At 41.2% G+C, this 27829-nt stretch overlaps 1 protein-coding gene across 11 annotated transcripts in view; it reads left to right on the top strand.

The window, feature by feature from the left end:
* The window catches only part of tns1b (tensin 1b), a 154372-nt gene extending 127240 nt beyond the window's left edge, over nt 1-27132 (top strand). For 5 of the 11 annotated variants that reach the window (XM_040148303.1, XM_040148296.1, XM_040148297.1 and 2 more), the window contains 18 exons: nt 5564-7078; nt 8619-8699; nt 11665-11858; nt 11961-12099; nt 15166-15261; nt 15765-15791; nt 16161-16341; nt 16714-17762; nt 18529-18615; nt 20076-20204; nt 20450-20542; nt 21306-21383; nt 21969-22037; nt 22208-22234; nt 22685-22853; nt 23784-23852; nt 24037-24066; nt 24233-27132. In XM_040148303.1, coding sequence (XP_040004237.1) covers nt 5564-7078; nt 8619-8699; nt 11665-11858; nt 11961-12099; nt 15166-15261; nt 15765-15791; nt 16161-16341; nt 16714-17762; nt 18529-18615; nt 20076-20204; nt 20450-20542; nt 21306-21383; nt 21969-22037; nt 22208-22234; nt 22685-22853; nt 23784-23852; nt 24037-24066; nt 24233-24371 — 4172 coding nt within the window. In that variant the 3' untranslated portion in view covers nt 24372-27132. The remainder of the gene's footprint in view (nt 1-5563; nt 7079-8618; nt 8700-11664; nt 11859-11960; nt 12100-15165; nt 15262-15764; nt 15792-16160; nt 16342-16713; nt 17763-18528; nt 18616-20075; nt 20205-20449; nt 20543-21305; nt 21384-21968; nt 22038-22207; nt 22235-22684; nt 22854-23783; nt 23853-24036; nt 24067-24232) is intronic. The other 6 variants (XM_040148299.1, XM_040148306.1, XM_040148305.1 and 3 more) reach the window with 4 other exon arrangements.
* Nucleotides 27133-27829: the final 697 nt, after the last annotated feature.

Consider the following 27829-nt stretch of genomic DNA (forward strand, 5'->3'; position numbering starts at 1 on the left):
GCTCTCCTCAAGATTTTCCTTTTGCAACCCTGCTGCTAATGACCGTTGATGGCTTTTCCTGAAACACAACCTCATCCAGAGTGAAAGATAATGCTCTGTATAGATGAACTGTCTGGCTGATATATAGTGCTTGGTGTGTGTTGGTTATCCCTGTGCTTTTGTGTTTGTTTTCAGTAGTATTTGTGCTAAATATAGTCACTACCTCTGACCAACACTGGCTAAAGGTTACTGGTGTCAGGTTAAAGTTTATGTTGCTGTGCATTTAAATATTCAGGCTTCTATAAACTTACGTATGAGAAATATTAATTAAATTTTTGTTTAAATTGGAAGCATATTTTTGGAAAACAAATAATACTACATGCCATTAGCCATACCATTAGGTAAGTAGTGGCCAGTTTTTTGAAGGTGAACAGAACATCCCATATTGATATTGATCAACATCCCACTTCTGCCTGTTCGAAACCTCCCTCCATTACCTTGTCCTTTGTTACCTCAGTCCAAGCAAGTTTGCCTTCTGACACATTGATTCACAGGAATCTTTGATGTATTTTTAATGAGCTGCAAGGCAAGTGTTCATTAAGCTAAAACGAGTTTCTGTACTTACATTTGAAGTTTTTTGGTGCTATGGATGTTGGTAAAAGCTAAACTGTACTGTACTGTACTTAAATGTATTATACATCCTGTTGTGCTTCTCCACTAATGAGTTGAAAAGACCCCATCCCAAGTCATATGCCAAGTTCTGGCACTGGCATCCTTAGCATTTAGCATAATTTGAGTGATTATTGTATTTGTATTATATATAGATTGTGATTCAATTGAAATAAATACTGAAAATTAATCATTTTTCCTGGCAGGCACCAGGTCTTCTCAACATCATTAAGCCACTAATGTAACAACTGTTGTTGCTTTATTTTATCAGGTTATCTCTCTGTTACCTCTTTTAATTCATCATTCTTCTGTAATCTGCACAAGTCAAATTAACCCAGCTCAGAAGATGTAGAGCCCTTTGTGTAGATCATTTACGAGGCCAAAGTATTACTTTAATAGATGTCCTTGAGCCCTCACATACAGTGAAGGCAGGCTTTGTTGCCAAATCAATAGTTAAGCCATTACCTTTTACCAAATATGGCACCAGGATATACTTACATATTGTTGCACTACCGTGTACAGCTACTGAAGCTTTTTTTCCCCTTAGGCTTCTTGAATGTAAATACACTTAAAGTTTTATTCTCGTCTGACTATTAGTGGTTGTAACAGTTGAGGCTTGAGGGGACACTCTCAGAATCTGTTTCATCATTGCTTTTTAGTAATGTCACACTTGTGGCCGGTAGACATGGACCCCAAACTGTATTGGAATGCCCACACACACACTCTCACACACACACATCCACAAGCACAGAGCGGCGCATGGTGTGTTTGTCAATGTAAGCTAGAGGGGAAACATGCTATTTCCGCAGTGAAGAGGGATCTGTTGCCACAGGTCAGAGCTCAAAGTTCAGGGATTAAGCAGTCACACAGTTACACCATCTGGCCCACAGAACCTCAACATATCTGGCAGCATCTTCCATCTACAACACTTTGTATATTGCAGAGTTAAGTTTTGATCTCCGTTGTTATATGTCTGCAATATTTTTCTTGTCTGTCTAGACTTGCTTGATTGCTGCTGCTTTCTAAGCCATTTTCTGTTTTTTTGCCCCTCTCTTATGAAGAGGATATAGCAACACAACCAATTGCTCATTCCAGACTGGTCAGACATGGTCCACTCTCCCCTGCTGTTGTATAATTAGTAAAAGCTGTGGGGTTAGGACTGCAGACATTCTCCTCTGACTAATGTGCTCGGGATCACAGAGCAAGTATTTACCTCCTGGGGAGTATGTCAAAACACACCAACATGGACACACATGGTGTAAGATATCACACACACACATGCCCTTTCTTATCACATGAAGGAACACCTTCAAAGGTTATTTGTAGAGGATTACGTATGCTCATTTCAACCAAATGAAAACAGCAGCAGTCAAAACAGCACACACAGAAGCAGCTTCAACATAAATAGCGTGCTAGCCGTAGAAAGTCTCACAAGTTTAAAGTGACAGATTAGATTTCCTGTAGTACAAATGGGGATTCTGTGGATCGCTCATCAGTCACGTCGTCTTATAAAGTGAAGACATGAGCTAGTTAAAGAGGTGTGACAACAGTGGGCTTTCATTTGATGTGAGAGTGGGACCATACCACAGCAGGCCTCATCGCAATCATCATCACTATCATCGTCATTGAAAGAAAAGAGTGAGAGGCCAGGGGAAGGATGGGAGGGGGAGCGTGGTGGGGGTGGGGAGCAGAGAGATGAGAAGAAAGAGCTGAAAGAGAGAAAACAAGAGAGTTGGTGTAAAAATCTGTGAGTCAAATGAGGGAAAACAGTATCACAGTAAAATCCATAATCATGTAACTTCCATTAAATTAACTTGGAGTGAGGATGAGGCCAAAGTCACATATTTTGTTATCAGCCTGAATGACAAATGTGGTTGTTGTCAGTTGTTCTGGATTATGGTGTGCAGTAGTAAAGGGATTGTCCTGCATGCTAATGTATACAGATGGCACAACAGACCGGAGAGCTTTCAAACACCGGGGGGAAAATTTGTCTTTTGTGCGTATGTTACTGAATGTTGCAACTACGATCGTTGAATGTACATGTGCTTTTGTTCAATCACAATCACTTTTTCTTTACAACTTCTATTCTATACAAATCAGATCAGGAGCCGCTCAATGTATTTTTTTTTACCCCGTAAACCTCTCTGTTTAATCCATCTGCCTGCAGCAGGGTGGAGTTTTCTCCCTGCTTCCTCGCTTGGAGAGCGCTCGTTAAATGACTGTTGTTGGATGAAATAGCTGTTTCCATTACATGAGTGTTTTTGACACCAGTGGGCTAAAGGAGGGGCATCTATCTGTATGTGAGCATGGAAAGGACTTATTTCTGTGGATGTTAGTGTATGCATAAACGTGTGCTTTTCAGTGCTTTTTGTCTCAGTTATTTCAGACACAATTATTGGAAAACAGGATCTCTTGGGTAAAGCAAAAAGAGTCAGCGAAACTTGGCTTTCAGAAACTGTATATCACGCAAGTGGGTGTGTGCAAGAGACCCTAACTTAATTGGAGTGATGTCATTCTATCAAAATCTATACTCTGTATAGATACTCTGTGGCTCCTTACCTTCCCTCCTCCCTCATACACTGTCAAACAGACTGTTGTGGTAGACCTCCCACATATGCACACGCAGCAGGGGCAGCCTTTAGACTAGTGGCAGCCACTGAGCAGCCAGCAATAGCAGCAGCTCTCCTGATCCAGCCAGACAGCAAGCTATTCAGGAGGAGGAGGAGAAGGAACAGTAGCCAAAATCAACTCCCCCAACTCCTGCTGTAATCCCTCATGTCCCACCGCGGGGGCTCCTCTGCAGGGCTTTTCCCAGCTTAGTTTGAGACTGTACCGTCGTCCACTGCTCACACAGGTAGGAGAACTTCCTCCTGTGGAGGTGTTTCTGTCATTTCCTTTGACAAGGCTTCGACTTACTTTGAGGTTACTTTCAAGTATTTTAGTTCAGGCACACAGGATGTGAAATCAGCTGAGATGCATGACTGATCATCTTAATTGTGCGAGTCACATTTGGCTACAGTGCAGGTGATTATAATGGTACTGAAATGGAGAAAGTGAGGGGAGCTCTTCTTTCACGACTTATGTCTATGTTTATCGGGATGACGGATACACTAAATGTGTGTCTCTGTGTGTGTGCGTTCATGTGGATGGGAATCCACGCACAGCTCCTAACTCGATACTTAAGAAATTTCATGAGCTACGTAAATGTGTAATGATGACTTGATTTGGAGCCTCCTGTCTTAGCAGCTAAATTTTCAGGGGAGACAACATGGACTTTTTGGAGAATTCACATTAACCACTACAAGATAAATCTGCATCATAATTTGACTTTTTTTGGCTACAGGCTGTACTCATGACAGACTATAGTCATGACAACTACCTGGAGTTTTGATATACCGAGCTAATTAAACCGCAAGTGACGCTGGAGATACAGTACATTGTCCAAATGGCATGTGATACTGCAACTGGCCATTACCATTGGACTAGACATGTTAGAAGCTACTGTCGCCTCTTTTTCCCGCATGTGGTCCACTAATGTACCTATCAAAGTAAACCCAGTAATGGATAAGTAGTAAACACACACTGCGATTTTTTTGTTACCAAGAGCCACCAGATTGGTTTCCACCAGCAGCCTGACAGGGCAGCAGCCACAGTGCGCCATTCCCTTGGCAAGTTGCCTCGGGCCAGTCAAGGAGACCTTGCAGTACCCAGCTTGTGTACGCCCACCAAGCTCAATTACAGAGCCCTGTATTCACTGAAGCTAAGATGGAGATATCTATAAGTTCCAGAGAAACATTCAGCTTCTTTGTGCAGCTCTTTTCCCAGCTGTAGAATCTGATTGGGTTATCGGGAAGAGGGATTATCTGACAAGGTATTGTTTTACTCTTTGCCCTCCTGAACTTTGTTTTACCACTTAAACTGTTACCAAACAGTGTAAAGGATGTGTGGAAGTTGAGTTTTTTTTTACAGACATTACACTTTTGAGGAACGGACCCATATATTTGGATATTTGTAATAGTATTGATAAATCTGGCTCCAGTGGTGCACTTTGTTGACTGTGAGAGAAGGACTGTAGGGAGGTGAATGGTGCATGTAAGTGTGTGTTTCAACTTTTTCAGTATGATTCTAACTATGTTGGGCTTTTGTTTTGCTTTGGGTTTCGGAGGCCAGGAAAAGACTCCTGGCCTTCCTTACTCAGTGAGGCTGATTTTCCAGTGATGACTAAATTCTTCTGATTGGGGCACCCTATTTCCTCTTCACTGGACTTGGGTGTGGCTGTGTGTGAATTTACAGTATGTGTGCATGTGAATTTGTATTGAGTGAACAGAGTCTGTATTGCACCATTCCAGCTGAGCTTATGAGTTAACAAATCAGTAGATTAAAAGTCTATGATGTCCATCCATCCGTTTTGTGTATCAGCTTATCTTATTCACAGTTCTGGGATCATAAGCAAATAAAGTAAACAACTGATTCATTTTCTAGTATGCCAGTATTGCTCAGGTGGCCCAGATAAATCCATTTGGCTTCAGAAAGTGCAAAGCAGGCTCCTGTGATTTCAACGTTTTTTCCACAGTGCAAGCCACAGACCCGGCTCATTTCCGGAAGTTGGCAGAATACGTGGACATGAGCCAGTGGTTAATTTAACTGCAGCAATTTTGACCATGCCCACACAATCTCCCAACACTCCTGCTTCTGTCTCCTCACTCTTCACTCTTTGCTCCTAAATGCCTTGATAAATATTGTGTGCTTACAGTATTGCACATTTATTTCTGTAAAGGGCAAAGAACTCTAAAAATACTTAGGAAATTCAAAATTGCTTTACATAAATGTAGTTGCTGTTTATTGTATTTGGTTTAATGCAACAAATTGGTTCAATCTGATTCTAATGAGTGTCTGTCCTACTTATTTTTTTTAGAAGTCATCCATACCCAAGGACCCCTGGACGGCAGCCTCTACGCCAAAGTTCGCAAAAAGGAGTCTGTTGAAGGAACAGTCACAGCAAATGGCCTGCCACCCACTGCTGTTGAACATGCCCTACCTGCGGTTGACCATGCCTTATCAGTAAGCAGCGACTCAGGAAACTCTACTGCCTCCATCAAAACTGACCGAACTGATGAAGCAGCAGCAGTCCCTCAGGTTTCCAGAGTGAGCCAGACACACGTTCCTGTGGTTGAGGAGTCACCATCAGTCCATCACCAAGCCCCACCTGCGCAACAACCAATTAGTCCCCAAGAGAAACAGGAGCTGGAGCAGCTGCTGAGTGGCTTGGAGGGGCCCATGCACCAACAGGGCTACCTGTCCACCCCAACATCAGCTGTTGGAGGGATGCTTCACCTGGTGCCTGCTCAGGTCCATGTCAATGGGCACACTAGCATTGACCGTGAAACAGACATTTTAGACGATGAGCTACCTACCAGTCAAGAGGGCAATAGTGTGGACAGTCTAGGAACATTCTCCTCCACAGATGGTAGGGCTACACCAGCTGATCTGTACTACCAGACTGAGTCCCTTGTCAATGGCCAGGACCATGTGCCATATCTAGAGCGCAGCGTCCCCGAAAAGCCTCTGGAAACCGTCCAGCCACATGTTGGCATATCTGACAAACCTGTCACTTTGACCCAAAGTGATTTAGCCAAATCATCTGGTACTTACATGGCCACCCAGAATGGCAGTCTGTACCGTTCTCAGTCATTTGGTGCAGAACCAAAATCTATGCCACAAGCTCCAACCCGCACCACCAGTAGCAGGGATGCCGTCCAGCGTGGTCTTAACGTTTGGCAGCAGTTTGGTGTACCTGATGAGCCAGTAACTGAAGGGTTCACTTTTAGTCCACCTCCTTCTGTAGCAGTGATGCCCAGCCACCACAGTCTCCCACAGTTCCCTCATCGCCACAGCACCTCCCAGCAAGAAATTGAGCAATCTATTGAAACCCTTAATCTCCTCATGTTGGACCTGGAACCAGGGTGTTCGCTGGTGCCAAAGTCCCAAAGTGCTCCACTGCGGGAAAACAGTGTTGTAGTGACCACCCAGCCGTCCTTTTCCCAGAGCCAAACCAGGCCCACCTACCAGGGTGATGCCGCCATTCATACCCACTTTTCGGGTCCCATGTCCAGCCTGGCAAGCCACTCGTCAACAGCTCAGATGTCACCTGGGAAGCCTAGAACACCAGAGCCTGCACCTGCCCAGGGATCTCTGAGTTACAGCTCTGAAACCTCTGGAACTAGTCCTCCCTCACAAGACTCCCTTCCTGTAGCAGGCCACGTCCAGCTGAAGCCCATCAACACCTACCCTCCAAGCACACTGTCCCATTCTGCAGACATCTCTGAGGCCCAGAGAAGCCCTAGTGCTGCGTCAGCATCACTCCAGCCAAGGGACAGTGAGCCCGATGAAGTCTTCAATGTTGAAGGTCTGGTGGCTCAAAGAGTGGCTGGTAAGATCAATCATTAACTTATTTCATCCTGACACCCCGCTCCATTTTTGATCTCAGCACCTTTAAACAAAGACCTGTTATCCAGGAGTGTGTTTCATCTTCAGTCGTATTTATGTGATTTCACAGATTTCTATAGTCTGCTCAGAATAATAAATGTTTGGCTGGTGAAAAACCAACAGAAAATAAAAAGACTCCTGACCTACAGCTAATCCAACAAAAAGTAAGAGTGGAGTGATGCAGTATGTATAAACTTTTCATAATTCTCAGCAAACTGTAGAAATCTTGGAGATCACAAAAATACATCTGAAACCTGCTCCTGAAAAACTGCATTCACTGATGTGAACACCTGACATCACGACTTTATCTTTACCTACAGAGGAAGGACAGTACACTATACAGTTTTTTAGCATGATGTAATGGAGAAATACAGTACGCCATGTCTGTCATGAAGTATATTAATTCTTATTTTACTTTCAGTTCATGCGGTCCATTCCAAGGGCATATTTGGTTCTTCTGGGCTGGCCTTAGCACCCATTTTCTATAAAGCTCATGCTCCAAATTTCTCCCACAAGACCTTACAAAGAACTGAATCTAGGTTGTAGCCATCTACTTTAGCACCAAAAACACTAATATATTTGGTTCATCATTTCCACAACCAGTCTTTTATCCACTAGAGAAGATAATAACATTACCCTGTTGTATAATAGCCATTGCTGATACTAAATTCTAAATTGAACATTAGAATATAATTTACTAAGTATTAGTCATCATATTAGTTGTTGCGGGACAGAAAAAATACTGAACAATAATGTTGATGCCATCAGCCATGCACTGTGCACTCATCTCTCTTGGAAAACATTGCTCTGTCCTTATCTCATTTCCTGAATGTCACCTCATCAGTCCCCATCACTCAGGCTCAAACAGGATGTATGCTCTGAAGTCCATGAAGTCCAGCAGGTTGACTGTCCCTAGATAAGCACATCAGACATCCTGCACAGCAGCAAGTCATTGAGCAAAGTCAACATATAGCAGTGTGATAGCTGATCCCTCAAATAGCAAACGCCAGAAAGAGGTTTTCAAGAAAATCAACAGAACGGTTTACTTAACTTAAGTGCTGTTTAAACGTAGAGTTATTGTTCACATTACACGATAGTAAGTGCTCATTTAACACCATTAGAAGTTCGAAATGTAGGATACTGTTTGTGTCAGGTAAATGACACTGATCTCGAATTGCTTTCTACTCGCTGTATTATAGAAATGCTAATTTTTTTCATGACTTGTTCGGAGCTAGTAAAGACAAAACAATTTCACTTATGGTTTAGAATGTGGGATTCATAGGTTAAGGTTCACATCAGTACTCAGTGGTTCATGTCCAAACTTCTGTAACAGGAATTTCATATACATGGAAAATGTCAGTTACCTTCTTGTTCACCTGTTCTTGTCATAGGCGGGACCTCATTCTCTGTCTGCTTGTTTTCCTTTTCCTTTTAGTATTACCGTCATCATTTTTCTCTCTCCCATCATTCATCTTTTTACCCAGAATACTCGGCTCGTGCCCAAAGTGTCATCCCCAGCATGACCTCTTCTCAGTCTGAGCACCGCCGTTCTCACTCCCTCCCGGGTTGGTTCTCCCATCCTGTCTGAAGGAACACTTCAAGAAAAAAGGAGAGGTCCTTTTTTTCAAGTGTTCCTTCAGTCCAAGTTCAAGTCTGTATCTGCCTTGCCTTTGAGTGCAGTGCCCTCTGTTTGCATGTAATGATTTATCATTTCTTGTCTAACCGTTGACCGCCCAATCATTCCTTTATTTCACCTTCTCTTTCTCCCTTTCAAGCATAACACATTTTTCTCCGTCATCATTGGGTTTGCAGAGCAGCAATATCAAACTAACCATCTAATGATTTTTTTTGCATACTTTACCTCACCCCTCATTCCTGTTTGTTCTGAGTTGCATTTTTCTACTTCAAGGTAAGGAAATTAGCCTAACTTTGGCGCAAAAAAAAAACCGCTCAATTGGATAATGTTAAATTTTCACAAGAATGAGACAGAGGAAGCACAAAGGAGGCTCTGTCCCCTTCCAGGAGAGTGCATGTCACAAGATCCGTTTTGCCAATCTCAGGGAACAATACCGAGGCCAGGATACACTGGCCTCATTCAAGGCTGCTTTTTTCACTCACACTATTTGAAGATTTACAAAGCCAAATAAAGGAAACCAAATCTAGGAGAGAGACCGCAGTCCTAGTTGGAAACATCACTGAGGCCGTATGTGTCCACTGGGAGACTGTCACCACAATGCAGACAGCATTGTTCTATGAAGAGCCTTAGGGTGTCAGGGGCCAGTGTGGCCTCTGACAGCAATATCCTTTTTTAGTGATGCTACTCTACATCAAAGTTAAATGTTATAGAGTAGAACTTGGATTGTAGAGTTGGAATGAAGTTCTAATGTGGTCATATCTTCAGTCATTGTGACATTTTTCTTAGTTAGTGTCTGAAATAAACTATTAAGCTATTAACATAATGCTATTATTGATCTGAACTGACTTTGCTAGGAATGCAATCCCCTCAGTTTTACCTTAGATAACCTGTCTCCGTTGTAGGTGTGCACATATGGAGACTGAGGTTTCCTTCCCTTACACAAAAAAAAAGAAAAAAGAAACCCACAGGATCACTTATGAAGTTTATGTTTTTGGAATCCACACCATTCTTATTCCACATGATTACTGGATTATACATAGCTGGAAAATGGGAGAAGTGAGAGAGAAAAATGTCAGTCCTAGGGATCTCCAGCCACCCCAGCTGGAAACAGTTAGCCATCGCTAGGGCAACAGTGTAGTGTTTGACAGAGCTCTGCTGGTGAGCGGTGCATCGTGGGTACATCTGGTTCTCAGTTTCTAGGCTCGGTGCGACGGTGGGTGTGTCTCTGTTTTGGGGTGTTGACTACATGCTTTTCAAAGCTGTCAGTCTGGAGATGTTTTAACCAACACCTTGCCAACACCAAGCTATTGATATTTGAAGCTGAAGATAAGTCAAATGGCTTGATTGGCACGTTTGTCACCAATTTCTTTCTATTATCTAAAAATGATATATAAAGCACTGTGATGTATTGAGCATAACCAAATGATTATATAAACACATACATGTTCAGAAGATTTCACCGGCTTGATGGGGATTTTTTTTAATGCCTGATATTTTTTTTTACTTATGTAGCACTGGCAGCTAACTTCATCCCTAACTATTTAGCTGTTCAGATTTTCACAGCTGCTATCACGAACTTTTCCCAAAAGATATTTGTCCAGGATTTTGCTCCCTCACTTGAAAGTGAAGTTGGATGAATGGGATATTAATATTTTCACTGTTTCCACAAGAGTTTGGCTCATAGGGGTTTTTTTTCATCTATGGAAATGTCGGTCAGCATAAGTATGACAAAAACCTTAAGTCATGTTTTTAATGTTACTATTAGCTTGTCTTTGTTTTCAGTTTGTCTGTGAGATCATTCTATCTGGCAAAGTCAGGTTTTTATCTTATTAAGGTCTGAAAAACAAGATGCTCTAGTAGTAATCAGTCAAAGAAAACATGTAGATTGAAACCTGCACAAACATGCTATGACAGAAAGAATCAGATAGCTCCAGGTACATCTGACATATTATTTATCCAACTGTTTCAGTGACAGAATTTGAAACATCAAGAGAGTAACGCTGCGAAAAGCCACAGGGTAAACTGCCTCAGCACAAACAACACTACAAAATTTATTATCCAAAATTCCCCTTTCCTTTCTTAAACCTATTATTCTTCCCTTTCTTTCTCCTGTTAATGTTCATCTCGTTCCAAAGCGCAGGGCAGCCAGCGGTGTTGTTCCTTTGGCCAGCATTTCATGCATTGCAACCTCGTCCCACCAGTCAGTGGCATCACATATTAGCTTAAAAGTCTTAACTCAAATCCGGTTTGTTTTATGCTGGTAGCTTTTTCTCTCTCCCTCTCTGTGGGTCTCTCACTTCAGACCAGATTAACTAAAATGAGCTTACTGGCTGCTTTGAGGTTCAGCCAGAACTTGCCACATTGACGCATTAGATAGCAAACACTCAGTTTGCACCAGTGTATCAGAGAGTCTTGATCGTTTTTGTGAGAGGACATTTTTCTCACAGTCTTCCAAAAAATTGTTACTTATTAGAGTTTCAGCTGATGCCAGAAGGGTTTTCTCTAAACCTTGGAAGACTTGCAGTAGTTTGTGTGTTTTGTTTTGTTGGGGACATCAGTCGTGGATTGGATTTATAAACAAATTTAAGAAGAATTTTTTGTTTAATTCCTGTGACTTAATGGGTTTTAGTTTGATCAGCAGTTAACCTTCCATTAACCTCATGAGTGTGCATGTAAAATTTGAAAGTCTGAAGAACCACAGCCTCCTGCAAATGCTTTGTAGTGTTTGATTGTCTGCAGAATGCACACTACAGCCTGAGCAGTGAGCATTCACAATGGCTGATACCTATTAACATCTGATGACGGTTGATGGAACTCTTGGAGGAAAGCAGGATAATGTAGCAGCACTGATCGGCCCTTGTGGAATTTTAATGCTCACTTCTACGTCATCTCAGGTGTCCAGGCCCGTGCAGTGTCCTTGGATGAGCCTGCAACTCTGCCTCGCCATCGCATCGTCAGTGACGGCCATTATCAAAATGGCCCTGACGACAGTCCCTCACCTGATATCCTAGTTCGTTCCCCCATTCGATGCGTTTCTCCAGAGTTTGCCAATGCCATAGCGATGAACCCCGGAGGACGGCCTAAGGAGGTAGAAATCATACATTCTGTAACATGTTTTCACAAATTTTCTTTTCCCCACGCCAATGTGTGTTTATGTTTGTTTTTTTCGTCTCATTGTTCCCCTCTACAGAGAAATATGCACAGCTACCGGGAGGCCTTTGAGGAAATGGAAGGAGTCCCCATTAATCCTACACCCACAGTTGGTGGTGAGGTGTTTCCCCAAACCCCTGCCTTCCCCATCTCGCCGCAAACCCCTTACTTCAACCTGTGTAAGTTCCCCATCAGGCTGACAGAGGGCTCTGTAGAGCTAATTCCTAGTTAGCTATTCAGGATGATAAAGTGATTTATATCCTTACTGAAGAGTGTATTTGACAACGGAGAATTATTTTTATCCCTGTGTCGAAATGCAGTGCAGCAAGTTTATCCATAGAAACAATTATCGAGGATTGATAAGTTCTTCCAGACATTTACAACAACATGTTGAATCATTTTTTTCTTTTTCATGGCAAAATGAGCAAGCCTTTCTTTTTGAAATGCCATCCAGATGTTTCTGGTGGTGAAAGGGATTTGAAAAGATATTTCTTTTGTAGTTGTATACATGTAAATGGTTGCACTTGTCTAAAGTGCTAGACAGGATGTCATAGTATATTATATTTTGAGTAATTGAACTTACATTCACTTTTGAAGGACAATAGCTTTTTTAGTGAGGTAGAGGTTACTCAGTAATCATCAACTTATGAATGTCTTTCCATTTTTTACATTGAACAAAAATGCAACTCTCTTTATGTATTCCATTTAGAACCACATATTCCGAGTAGTGAACAAAATATCCCCACTATTACCTCATCCAATTTTTATTCAGATTGTAAATGGGCTGCATTTCCTATGTCCAGTGTACGAGTGGGAAGTAGCAACATTTCTGGCCTTGTGTTGGCTCATCAAAATGCCTGAGTGGCCACGTCTAGTGAAAGACTGAATCCCCCTTTTAGTCACAAGAATGTCTGCTGTCATCATTCAGTCACAAAATTCAGAAAAAAAGGGAAAGAGAAGCCAAGTCAATCTGGTGTAATCCGACCAGCTGCTTGATCATGCCTCTTTTTAGGGTAACTATTTCAGTAAGTCCAGAAAACAGCAAAGATATAGACAAACCAAAAGCCATACACACAATTCAGGACAAATATAGACTAGCTTATCTCTACTCCTTCCCTCCCCTACCCCTCTCTCAGTCTCACATACACCTCTCACTAAAACAAAGCAATGTATTAGGTAATGTGTCCTTTGCCAACTCTACCAATGACCTCATCTAGTCCTCTTACCTATCTCCTCCTGGACATAAATGTAGTCAGAAAATTACACGCACCACATTTTTGGCACCCGCTCTGTGGCGTAACATTTGTTCTTCCCCTCAAAAATGGGAGCATTGCATAAGCAGTGACACTGAGCAGTGACATTTTCTGAGATAAGGAGTGCCGAATCCTGAAGTAAATGTTTGTGAGAGATAAAGATAAAAGATATGCATTTGAGTTTGTTCATCAGTTGTGTTTTTACGGTCTTAATGTACCACAAAGCCAGATGATCTTTTTCTCAGCTGAGCACACGTTGTAGTTAACTGGTATCATCAGTTAACTGAGTACAGTTTTGCATTTACTTGAAAAACGTGTCAAAGGTGCATGGTTAGCCATCTGACTAGTGCACGTGACACTGTCATCTGTGTAGTGTCCTCAAATCACATTCCCCAAGTGTCCACTTAGCCTGCCCCGTACACACCGCCCACGATTAAATGTGGGGCATCTAGGTTGCAAGTACAAAGAATTGATTTGGATTCTTTGGTAAGTGGAGGATGCACGTCTCTCTACTGGAGTTCCATTGTCCCAAACCGTCAGCCATTTTGAACCCCCATTCCCAAATCCCTGTCCCTTCTCTCTCCCCGAGTGACCCTTTACCCATTACTTATCACAGTCCTGCACCGCTTTGGCATGAAAGCCACATGAGAGCAGCAACGGCAACAAAATGGACACAATGTAGAGCAGACACACATCAGACATACCCAGTGGGGTTTGGATCAGTCCACTTTTTCAGTTACAGAAAAGTTAGCACACTGCAGTTTCTCTGATGATTAAAACATGTGCAACATGGAAAAGGTAGTGCAAAGAGTGAAGTATGTGGACTTTCATGTATTAACCAAAGGCTTTACATGGACCCATACACTTAGTGTACAGCACACAATCGTGCCAGTATCGTGAACCTCGACACTCTCAGCTGCTGTTGCTCTTCGTGGCTGTTCATCCCATCTGTGTTTGGGTTCCTGTTGCTGTCATGTTTCACCACAACCAGCACCCTGCCTGCCCTCCCCTAGCAGTCTTAACTGCCAAGCCATTTATGTCTTGTCTTTTGATAATCTTGCTAGCAATACGTTCTCTCAAAAGTTTTTTTTTCCTCCACATGATTATTACGCTGGAGGGAAAAAAAGGAGTAGTTGGCACTGTAACGGAAGACTAGAGTTGGAACACAGATTGATGGAGGGGAATGTGTCACCTTGAATAAAACACATTCACAGTAAGGAGGATTACAGTAATATAGATCTTAATATGAGTGACTAAGTCGCTTGTGGCAACAAATTTTACTCCTCATCTTTCCCTCCGGCGTTAATGTAGCAGAGACTGTGTCAAAGTTTGTGTTCTTTCATGGACATTAGTAACTTTGTGTCTAAGGAATACAGGATGTTAGCATTGCTAAGGTGGGGTATGCAAAACTAAAACAAGCTGCAGTCTATAAAACTCACAAATGTATAAGTGGAACAACTAAGGAAGACAAAAGGGCTTTTCCCTGTAATATGTGTATGCCAATGAAACATAGTGTAAATTCCCCTTGCATCCTTTATTCATTCAGTTTGACCCAGCTCTGCTTTGATTTCAACTTGTGTTTGACACACATCTCATTCTGCTGATGGTAGAGTGAGGTAGAGTTGTCACAGCCAGAGGTTTGTCACATCGTGCTTGGTCACGTGCATGTTTTACCCCTACATCAGAGCATGAGGCATGGGCACACCCCTCTGAACATTTTGCTCCTGTGTGTTAACACAACCATCATCTTGACAGCTGTATACCTGTGTATTAGTATATGAACTGACTAGATTGCAATTAAAATATTCAACAGCCCATATGGAAATTAAATGGATATTATGACATTTTGATCTTTGTTTTTTGTTTTTATACACTCATCTTTTTTCTCAAAAAAGGTGATAAATCATTGTTAGACTGTGAAAACAGGTAGCACCTGTCAAGATGCCTGTGATATATGATGCTGTGTGCTGATAACTGTCCAATTCTCTTCAGGTCGGTCCCCTCCTGGTCTTGCCAAGACTCCGCTGTCAGCCCTGGGATTGAAGCCCCACAACCCAGCAGAAATCCTCCTGAATCAAACAGGCTCAGGTTGGTTGTAACACTCAATTAGAATTACAGCCTTTGGTAGCCACTCTGGCGAATCAGATATGGAAAGGATGACTAGTCAGGAACTAAATCCAAGTTATTGCATTCAGAAGCTGTTAAAAGTTTTGTTAACCTCTGTAAATAATGTAAAACAGGGCTATATTTTCTAGTAACAGAGGTAGTATGATCACTGGAGAAACATTGTTAAATTTATACTGTCAAAAACCATGGATTGGGCATTTGAGTTGGATTAATATTTAAATCCTTACAGCTAGCAGCTAGTGTACCAACGCAACATATAAGGCTTATCAGCTTTAAGACTTTCTCAAATACACTTCACATTAAATTATTTCCTGTGACATTCCTTGGTATACACACATTTCTTAATAACACAAAATTAAATAAATATAGCACAGAAAACACGCTCTCTTACCAACTCCCCTGCTGTACCTGTGTTCCTTTAAATTCTTCTCTTTCTCTGGATTATCTCCAATGATGCTCCACAGATGATGAGAGCAGTGAGGGTGAGGAAGGTAAGAGTGCTGCTGAAATGCCACAGATAATTATCGACATTCAAGTTTTAAATCTCTTCCACCCAATTTTTCATGACAAATCATGTGTTTCCAGACCTTTTCATTTACTGCCTGGAAAAGTCACGATCACTCTCATGGGGAAGGACAAGATTATGGTCAAATTATTTCCACTTGTGTGCCACTTTGTTGATAATCACCCATTTTTTTTTTATTTATTTATTTATTTTTGCAGTCTATCACCCTAACTGACTATGATGAGACACCCCACCATGTAATACACACAGAAAACCAATGGATTATCACACACAGCAGAAAAAGCTTTGTAACTGTGTAGCTCACAGAGAAACGTCTTTTTCCTCTCACATGCAGCACCAAGAAGCTATGTTGAGTCTGTGGCGAGGTCGGCAGTAGCAGGTGGAGAGCAGCCCACATCACCTCTGAGCCTTAGCCCACTGGGAGAGACTACAAGCCAGCAGAGAGGTCCAAGTCAATCGACCCACACACTGAACCCACCTTTGTCCAGCAGCAGTCCCTTCCAGAGCTCACAGGGGTGAGTCAAAGACATGATGCTTTTTTTGTCCATCTTTGTCAGATCTTAAGAATAGATTTTACAGATGTGAGTGAAAGTTAAAAAAGGAAAAGACTTCTGCATGGTCACATTGTCTTTAAAAATAAAGGATAGCCTTTTGCAGCCGTGAATGGCTGCTTATTACTTAGGAGAAAGCCCTCTGAATCACTCAGTTTTCAATGACTACAAGTACAAATAAACTTTGGTGAATACTTTTTAGTCAGCAAAGTCATGCATCCAATCAAAAACTTTGATGTGTGTGCTTTTAAATGTCCTCAGAAGGAAAACTTTGCCCATCTGCCAAATTGCACAAAGACTTCATCTGGTTGACAAACTTTCCTATTTCTCTTCCAGTGAACACCCCTCAGCACACTGCAATGTTAGCACTCCGTCCCAACCCACTACTGATTCGAGCTTCCGCTCCCAGGCTACAGAGAGTGCCTACCCCACTCCAACCCCCTCATGTCCAGCCGTGAATACTCCCACCTCTTCCTACCTGGATTCCAGCTCTCCAGCCTCTTCCTACCTTGGCACTACTACCCCCACACTGTCCTACCTTGGCCCCAACAACCTCCTGGGAAACTATGTTGCCTCAGATCCAAGCCTGTCCACCTCAGAACCCTCCCAGACCACACTCAGCCATGGAAGTCCCCATGCACAGCACTGGACCAACACCCTTAGCTCCACTCATAGTCCTGTCCTCCAGCAGCGCTCGAGTGCTAATCAGGATGGCTCCATCATGGGTCAACAAACATCAACAGCTAATGGCTTTGATGTGGGCATGCCAGGCCTCATGACAGGTGGCAGTCCCATCCTCGGTCATCGTCTGTCTCAGGGAGCTCAGAATAGCCCAGTCCTCAGCAGACAGGCCTCTTTGGGACAGGGGTCTCAGCGGAGCCCTGTCTTCAGCAGACAGCCGTCCCTGGGTCAGCCCATACAGAGCAGCCCTGTGCTCAGCCGACAGCCATCTATCACACACCCCCAAGGAAGTCCGGTTTTGGGCCGTCACCCATCTGTGTCACAGGTGTCCCAGAGAAGCCCCAGTTTGGACCGTCACCCCATGCACAGCGGTTACACCACCCCAGATGAGAGACATGGGAACCTGTCGAGACAGAGCAGCTCTTCGGGCTACCAGGGGCCACCCACTCCCTCCTTCCCCATCTCGCCTGCAGGCTACCAGGATGGGGGGATGATGGGGACGGGTGTAGGGTTCAGGCAGGGTAGCCCAGCCCCTGGTCTCCAGCCCCAGCTTCCAGAGAAGAGGCGCATGTCTAGCGACGACAGACCAAACGGAGCTCTGTCCTATGGCACGCTAAACGGAAAAATAATGTCCCCAGTGAGTGGAGGAAGCACTCCCAGCTACTTCCACACCCTCTCAGACTTCTCCAAGTTCAATATGCCCGGTAAGGATATATATTCTCTGGAGTAACATGATAATTATACGAAAGATCATCACTATTAGATCTAGATGCTAGATAGAGTGGCTTTCAGCTCATTGTGTTGACAGCTGCCACTCGGTGTGTGCTATGCTTTTAGAGTTCCTATGAAGAATGACCCCTAATGTAGTGGTAGATACAGGTTGACAGCTACAGCTTTTGTTCAGGGAGGACTCACTTGACCTTGTTATTTTGGATTTTTGCTTATTGCCAGAAATTTTTGGTAACTCTCAAATTTTTTGACTCTTATTGGTCTATCTTCTTACCATGTTCATTTCTAAAAGAATTTTTTTTTTCCCCAGAGGACTTTGATGCCATTTGATAAGTGAATTGAGAAATCATAAACCATTCCTTAAACACGATCATGATTATATCCACACAAAAGAACATTAGAATACTTGCCAACACCAGTATAAATAGACAGGCAAAGATAATTTAGATATGTTTGCAATGTTTGTTTTTTTGGAGTTTTCTGGCTTCTGGTTAGTTTCTGGCACGCTAACTTTGCCATGTTCATGACTCGACTAGCATACTAACCAGACCAACGTACAACACAGCTTTGCCTATTCAACAGCCAAATAAGTTGAGTGTATATTAGAGCTTAACGGTGTATCTTAAGTGACATGTATAGTCTATAAGAATACTAATAGTAATTTATCTGGTCTACTTCACTAGCAATTTAGCAAGGCACAGTGTATCAATTTCTGTGATGTTCTTTTTGTTTACATTGCAGACGAAAGCCCTGAGAGCAGGCTGAATGTCAAGTTCGTCCAAGACACGTCCAAGTTCTGGTACAAGCCAGACATTTCCAGGGAACAAGGTAAGATCGCATGGAGCACGAGTCACTAGCCTCAAAGAGTGTTCACTTGAATGACCCTCAGAAATTTTCTGCAAAAGCTTTGATTAGTATGTGTTCGATCAGATCCATGTTAAAGTGGGTAGAGTTGTTTCTGACGGTTTCTTTTATCTTCCTGGTGCCAGGCATCAGATATGGGCACTGGTCTTTTCAGTGTTTGCCATAATGTGTAGACAATTAAATGAATAGTTCATCGGAAACCAACACTTTAAATACTGTATCAAAGTCTCACACCCCGTACGTTTGTCAGGTCAGGCCACTGTTGTGAGAAATGGAAGCTGCATGTTTAGGAATGTTCTGGCAAAAATCGAATTGTTTGAAACATACAGAGCATGGGAATGGACCGTGCAGCAGTGGTTTGAAATTTTTGTATGGATGTCGTGCTACTCATTTCCAGTGTAGAACTGGGTCACTATTGTCTTTAGTGGAGTATTCCTATGAGCCATTTAAAATGTGGTCGGGATGATTAAACTGTTGTTACTCAACTGAAATGCTTTACTTGAATTTGAAGTCTTGGTGTTGAGTTTCACACAAACAAGTCTAGGGACCCTCTAACATCATCTCTTTTGATAAATTCCTGTACAGTACACACATACACATGCAATAATGATACAAAAACACACGCACATACCGGTTTATATACAACCTCTCCGTGCTTGTGTGTTTTGGTTGTGAGGTTAGTGGCTATTGGCTGTCCCATCTGCATTCGCTCATGGCCCGCATGGGATTATATCATGTTAAACACAAGCATATGCTCAACTGCAATGACATCAGACGCACACATTCACACACACACACACACACACACACACACACACACACACACACACACACACACAGTTTGTACTTAGTCCTATGCGCTCCCAAAATGAAAGCCACGCCGTATGAAGAGAATTAGGGAACATCTGCATGTGTTGCTCATCTCATCTGTCTTCCTTCCTTAAACTGTCACATTTGGACAGGCAGAGGCATTGAACTAAACAGTGAAGTAATGGATCCAAAGCTCTTCTCCTTGCACAATGGAGTCTAAAGCAAAATGTAATGTTAGAAGTTGTAGTTTTAATGAAATACAGACTCAGCAGTTTTTTAAACAAAGGATCAGGACCCATTTCACCTTATTCTTGGTCATTCTTTACTTCTGAGTTTTTTTTCTTTAGTTCACTTTGATTTAGCTTAGCATAGTATTAAAAGAACATTGCTGTGCATAATTTAGTAGTAGTGTTTGTCCTGAGAATCACCAAAACTAATACTATTCATTTTCAGAGGAACATTAATGTCTGTACAAAATTTCCTTACAATCCATTTAGTGGTTGTTGAGACATTGACATCTGGACTAAAAGTGGTGGACCTAATTAGCCTCGCTGCTGACATGGCCAAAAATAAAACCATCTACAAAGAATAACTGAATGCTCACTGTGTTACAGCTATTAGCCTGCTGAGAGAGAGGGAACCTGGAGCCTTTGTTATTCGGGACAGTCACTCGTTCAGGGGGGCGTACGGCTTGGCTATGAAGGTGGCCTCTCCCCCGCCCTCCGTGCATCAGAACAAGAAAGGTAGGGGGCAGGATGTTGGGTTAAATGATTAGATATTTCGAAGCAGTTACAAATGCAACAAGTATTTATTTTGACTGCTCCAGTTTTAAGTGTAGCTCTTACTTCTCCTTGTTTTGGTTGTAGGTCAGGGTGGAGAAAGAATTCAAGTTAATATCTTAATACCAACGGTATGAGGTGATGTCTCCAGGTTCATCAGCTGTGTATTACCTAGACTCACTCACCCCCCTTCCCATTCGCTGTCGCAGGTGACATCGCCAATGAGCTGGTGAGGCACTTCCTGATCGAGAGCAGCCCGAAAGGAGTGAAGCTGAAGGGTTGTCCAAACGAGCCTTACTTTGGTTAGTGAGAGCCTTCTCCTCAGCTGATAACACAATTCATCACTCTTTTCCACCTGCGTGTTTTATTTTACAGCTACTGATAAAACGATGATGAAGTGTTAATTATTTCTTTTTTCCCCTCACCTTTTAAATCTAACAAACCACGTTTACCCAAATCAAAAGGATGAATTATGGGGAGAGATGAGCCCCAGGACACAAATAGACCCAAATGTGTCCGTTTTTGTTAGTCACAATTAAATTAATAATAACATTATAACGTTGCTAACCACAATAGTTGAAGAGTAATTATGGTGGCAAAGAAATTTAACCTTGAGTTTCTTTTTCCATTCATTTCAAAAATGCCTTTAGAATGTTACATTTTTAATGGTCATTTCATTGTTTAAGTAATGATTCAAGAAAACCATTTAAATCAATAACTCATAAAAACTTTAAGGCACCATAGACAATAGGAATGGATATTCTTAGAAAAGCCTGAAATTAGTTTATTTGGAAAAGGGTTTTTCAAGCACCAGATTCAGCTACAAATCTGTAGCATTTATAGACACTACTGGAATACAATTTCCTTAAATGCATTGTTAAACAAAAAATTAGCAGCAATTTAAAGCAATACTGACATTAGTTAAGTGACATTGGTGAAAGGAGGTAATCAGGGACACTAGGAGTTCACTCTCAGTGTGAGATGTGGTTTCCAAAGATGAGAATGAAATGTTTTGACAAGGATAAATCCTGGTTTTTGACTGCGTGTCTTGTGTCTGTTTGGCAGGCTGCCTGTCTGCTTTGGTCTACCAACATGCTATCACACCATTGGCCCTGCCCTGCAAGCTGCTCATCCCTACCACAGGTCCGTGCATCGAAATGTGTATCTTGTAAAGTTTAGGCATTTTTTAAAGTGTTTCTATATTGTTTCAGAGAAAGCTTTTATCACATAATCTTAACAACATTTCTACAGATAAAAGCTGTATTAAGACTTCACAGTGTTAGACCATAAGGAACTTTGATTTAGTGAGTGAGTGTCAAGCTGTGAAGTATGAAATAGTTCTCGTGTATAGAGAATTCATTTTCATTTATAAAAGAAAACACTTTTTAAAGGAGTTATAGCAAAACAGATTTCAGGTTTTCATTCCACACATTTTAAATAAATTTTTTTCCAGGCATTTCCATGTGTAAATATTTTTTGTTGTTGCTTGAAAGGATTTAAAACAGATTACCATAAAAGTTTTTTTTATTGCTGGCAGATATACAGCATGTAATGTCAGTGGTGAGCCTGGAACTTATAATTAACATAGTAAGAGGCATGTGCTGAGTTTCAGCGAATGAGAAAGTGATGAAAATAAACGGTCACGTCATGTACCCTTGCAGCCTTAGAGCTGCAATTAAAGCATTATGCCAAAACTGCAAACTCCCCCTCTCTCTTTATTTTATGCAGATCTCATTGAGGAAGCACCAGAGGTCGCAACAACAAATCCACTGGCTGAGAGGCTGAAACAAGGAGCAGGTAAAACATCAACTCACTCTCACAGTTAAAAGCCCAGGCCTCTTACTACTTTCAGTGTTTGATATTCAAATTCAGCTCTAAGATTCTGGGACGTTAGTGACAACATTATTAATGTGTCCTGAATCCTCCTATTCACTTATTCTGACAACATGACTGCCTTGTTATCCCAGTGCAGAGGGCCCCTGCTGATTCCCATGGTAAACCCCTGTGCACTTTTATTTGGAAACCTCATCTGGAATGTGCATCTTGTGTTTGTTGTCTGTCCGCGTATGTTGTTACCTGCACAAACAAAGACAAATATTAATGGCCCTGTTTAACAGAATTCCCTTAGAAATGTCTTTTAACATTGGCGCTCAGCTTCTCGTCTATAACAGGCAGAATGTTTTATGTGGAATGATTTGATTGGAGCTTTGTTCCAGAAAGCATGCTCTCTAATGAGACGACATTTTTGCATGAACAGGTCATTGGCAGTCGTGTTTCCCTTAATAGTCATTAATAACATTTTACAGGATTCAATTTGGAATCAATATAGTTAGTTTATTTTTTTTTTGGTCTTTGCAGAAATATAGTTCCATTGTCTATTCTCTGAATTTTTTTTTATTTATTTATTTTTTTAAATCTGCTTGGGACATCTGCTCTCTTCCCAGCATGCAACGTGCTCTACATCAACTCAGTAGAGATGGAGTCCCTGACGGGCCCTCAGGCTGTTGCCAAGGCCATATCTGAGACACTGGCTGCCGCCTCTCCACCTACAGCCACCATTGTGCACTTCAAGGTGTCTTCACAAGGCATCACGCTGACTGACAACCAGAGGAAGTAAGTCTGGATGCTGCATCTCTGAAAGATGCCTCACAGGTGTAAACATTGCATGACACCTAGAGATTTTGCTGCAGACGTATTTGATGAGAGCTTTTGATGTCCGAACACGTCTGGAGACATACATTTTTTTTTTTTGAAGGGCAAGTATCAACAGGAGTCACTACACACAGGATTAAAGGATCAGGGCCTTATTATGCACTTCATTATCTAAATCAAGAACATAAACATTTGTTTTGTGTAGAGTTCCAGGATAGAGAAAAGAAGATTAAATTAAATTAATTAATTATATATGTGCATTTATAATACAGCTTTAGGTCTAAGATGTCAACCATGATCTGTCTCCCCATTTTGCATCCAGCCACGAACCTTTGTTGCATCTCTTGCTCCCTTATTTCCTGTCATCTCTGTCTTTATTTTTTTAAAACCAAGATGCTGACACGAGCATTGGCCTCAAAAACACAATGCCGCAGGGTTTCCTGCAGCGAGTCATAGCGGAAGTGCCCCACCTCATATCAGAAGATTATTAATTATTACATTTTTATGAAATATAATAAAAGGCTTATTGAGCTTTAGGCTGGAGTTTGTTTAATAATCACCAATTGAGGAAATGTTTTACCCGTCAGAGTCTGCATTGAGTTGAAGTTTAAAGCCCACTTTGACCAACTGGACTTATATAATCAATTGCTGTGATCAGCTAACATATTTCCTCTCGGAAACCCCGTATCAGTCATGGCCTAATCATAAGCACACTTATGATTAGCATCAAATGATGATATATGTGACCTGCACATGGAGATGCATGTGGATTTGGATGTAATTTTGCAGCATATCATCTGCTGCTCCCCACAATGCACGTTTTCACGGTGTTTTTCTTATTGATGTATTTTGATGCGTCTGTAATCTCCATGTTGATTTCTTCTGTTATAGGCTTTTCTTCCGACGCCACTACCCCGGCAACACTGTCACGTTCTGCGATATTGACCCTCAGGACAGAAAGTGAGTACAGACACATGAAATTCATTAGGTTTCATTAGTGGTTTGTTTTAGCCCTCTCAGATGTGAGATTGATGACTTCCAAGACACTGAAACAATAAAAGGAAGGTCCAAACCTTTTGCTATCCATTTATTTTGCTTTCTTAAAAAGTTAAAATGAACATAACATTTTTATCAAATCTTACAGGTGGAACAAGCCTGAGGGAGGCACAGCCAAGTAAGTAAACCTTCCAGTTGTTAAATGCTTCAATGGAATGTCATCCTACTCTTGATTTTGATCTTTCTACATAACAATAGGGGGCAAAAATATGACCAATTTTTGATGTAGTCTGATGCTTGAACGTGGTGACCTAGTGAATAGATCTCTAAATTTGTCTTTCCAGGCTGTTTGGGTTTGTGGCGCGTAAGCAGGGAAGCACAACCGACAACGTCAGCCACCTCTTCGCTGAGATGGATCCCGACCAGCCTGCCAGCGCCATCGTCAACTTCGTCTTGAAGATGATCGCCTCGCAGAAACAATGAGAGCTGTCAGCAAACCCTGGCGCTTTTTTTTAATGCCTTTGGTTATTTTCTTTCCTTTTAACCACAGACACTTTCTGTTTTGGAAAATTTGCGTTTGACGCACCACCTTGTTTTTCCTGCTCTTTTACATTTAGGCAATTGTGTAGCTGTGTGTGTTTGTGTATGTAAGCGAATGAAAGAGAGCAAGACAGAGTGTGTGTGTGCGTGTGTGGTGTGTTCGTGCGTATGCGGCTTGCATTCATGTGCTTTTCTTCTTGGATGGACTCCAGAATGGACCAGAGGAAGTGCAGGATGGGGAAGTGGCTGTGTGTGACAATGGGATGGGAGGTGATTTTAATCTCCCTGGCAGGGTAACTCATGGACAGGAAGAGGGAATGAAATTGTGTGTGCAAATGTTATTTTTTTAGCAATTGTTTCATTTTTATTTTTTTAAAGAAGAAGTGAAGTTGTGTGATGTAAAAGTGGGTTGTATATCTATCAGGCTTTTGACTGGTCAACCAAAGATTTTAAAAAAGTTGTCAGGGCGTGTATAGTGTGCCATTGTCAGAGGGTCAGAAGTATTTTGTAAAACAAATATGGCTGCTTAATCAAAAATACTGAACTGTTTCTTTCTGTATGTACTGGTCAATTCTGCATCTTGCAAACAATGTTTTCGGACATTTTTGCAGCTGGTGAGGTCTATGTAAATATTCTAGATTGCTTTATGAGTAGGACTGTTCTAGATGACATTTGGTGCCTGACTTTTTTTCTAATGCAGAGCTTTTTAAGAAAAAAGAAGAAGATCAATCTCACCCAGGCTGTCTTAAATATGCAAATAGCCAAACTTTGAAATAAGGTTGTTCTCCCAAATTCCACAGGTCCTTCCCTGTTCGACGTAGTAGCGTAGCTAAAGATGCAACTGATGTAATTCCTCTGAAGTGCAGCTAGAGTCTGACAAAATCGGCTAAACCTGTTTTTCGTGAATTTGCTGTATCCAAGTGAGCATCAGTAAGAAGGCCACTGAATCCTCAACAATCACGTCTCGGGATTCTGTTGGTCAGACAAGCTTCCTGTCTGCCACCATCCTCTGTTCAGTCTGCACAGCACATAGCCACACTATTTTGCTCATGATTGAAGGGCCAAGGGTTGTTTTATGGGGACAATCTTAATAGAGAAGTGTTGTCCTGCTATACTGCTCTTCAGTTTTCTGTGTTGAAAGTTTCCGTCAATAGAAAGAAGCTCTTTGCGTCAGCCGGCCAAAACTGTTAACACTCACACCCTACCCAAAAGTAAGCTATACATATAAATAAACATATATAGATATATATAAAAACTTCCAAACAGTGACTTAAGATATTTATTTTTTTGCTTTGTTGCTGTATCTTATCTTGTATACATGTATTATAAAGCATACACCAAGATTACTGAACGCGTGAAGAAAAAAAATGCTTTTTATTTTGGCTAAAGTCAAGAGCATTGACATATATAAGGTGTAAAGTGTGTGCATTTAAAAGTGTATCACTGTTGTTTTTGAATGTTTTTATTTCACATTATTACTTCCTTTTGTTAACCTTTTGTTTTCTTGGGGAGGCTTTTTGTTGTTTTTTTGTTGTTTTTTTTTTTTAAGAGAGGGGAAATATTTTGTATGACAGATTGTTGTTACTGAAGTCCAAATTGGAGTTATCCTAAAGTGATGCCAACAAAATTGTTTTATTAACTTAAACCTGCCTAGAAAATACGTTGTCCAATTTAAGCACTTAAATGTTGAGCTATTCTCATTGTGTTTCTACAGAAAGACGAGATATGGACGTTGACAGACCCATTTCATATCATCACTGCATGTGTGGGGGGAAGACTTGCTAGTTCCTCAATCCCCACAGCCTGGGACTGATCCTTGTACATGGAACATTATTAAGTTCAGTCAGTAGCTGCTGCCCTCATGTGGTGTGGAACGCTCATTACAAAGGAACCACTTTTATTCTAATACAGTGTTTTAGCTGTGATTACGGCAGGTCAAAGGGTAAATGTTTGAGTTAAATTTGATCACTGAGAAAATGAACTAAAACTACGTTAATTTAAATGCTGATTCTTATGCTAACTTTCTTAGAAAATTTGTTTTTTGTTTGCATTTCAAAGTCCCATTCAAGGATTGAGTGTGTCGAGATCACATCTCCTTTCTTTACGCCTGATACACTAGGATCAGTTGGCAGCATGATGTAAAATAATTAGATAAGGGTTAGTTTTTTGGGCCTACATTGACTCAAATGTACTCCTTCAAAAATATAAAAAAAATAAGAAATACAGCACTTACAGGACTTTTATATCTGACTAGAATATTCCATTATTTATTAGCAGGCTCCTGCACGCTCAAGTCAGCTTGCCACCTTAGTGCTGCTGACTGTAATGTGTACACAGTATCCTCAAGTCTTACACGACCAGTCTTTTCAGAAAGATGCCCATAGTTAGTTATCATCAGGTTTTGATTATCATGTGACGACTGTGTCTTGACTCTGCTTATGAGACAAAACAATCTATATTTTTGCCTACAAAATGCTTGTTGAGAGGACTCCCTCTTCTTCAAACTGAATGTTAGCCATTTGTTTGCCAAGATGGAAACTCCAGTGGCATCTGCCCACTTTGACAGATCAGTCTGGACTGTAGAATGTGTGTGAATGAGCTACTATGTCTGTACAGAGCTTTGTCATTTTTGATTTGCTACATTGTATGGCTTTTACTATTTCTGATGGAAAAAAAACACATTAAAAAGCAGTACAAATCAAAATGCACTTTTTTTTTTTCTTTGTGTCAAACACGCAATTTGGCTTTGTTGTTATTCTGGGAAATTATGGGTTTCAGGTTAGTTTGCAATTAAGTGTGTGTTTTTTGTAATATAACCCTCCTGGACTTTAGTAAGCTCAAAAGATTTTCATCTGTTAATAAACATAAAAACACGTATTTTTGATGGCAAATGTGTGATATAATTGCCAAATTACTAAATAATCTATTAAGATGTGATTAAGAAGTAATATCTTAGTTTATCATTCACATCAAGTTTGATAGGAGAACATAACAAATGCTAAAAAGTCAGACTAAGACTAACTTATGGCCCCCACCACTGATCCTCTGTTCTCTCCACGTTTGCTGTTATTTAGAGATACAATAAAGAGATTAAGTTAAAACTTTCAACTTATAAAAACTTTACAAATTATTTCAACCTTAATATTGGTGACTCTCGCCTAAAGAAAACATAAACTTCATCTCTTTCCATCAGAAAAGAAATGAAATTGCTAAAAACCCCAGCTAGGCCATCATTTTAACTACCGGAAATCAATCCCTGCGTAACAGAGAATGTTAACACCAGAAAATAACATCAATGGTTGTGTATTCCAGTGCCTAAATCAAAGCGTTTTCCTGTCAAGAACCTCTTTAGGCCTTTCATATTAACCATGTTTCTAAGAAAAGGGTGGAAGTAGTTTGAG

Source organism: Xiphias gladius, chromosome 16, assembly GCF_016859285.1.
Source record: "Xiphias gladius isolate SHS-SW01 ecotype Sanya breed wild chromosome 16, ASM1685928v1, whole genome shotgun sequence".
In the NCBI taxonomy this organism is placed as follows: domain Eukaryota; kingdom Metazoa; phylum Chordata; class Actinopteri; order Istiophoriformes; family Xiphiidae; genus Xiphias; species Xiphias gladius.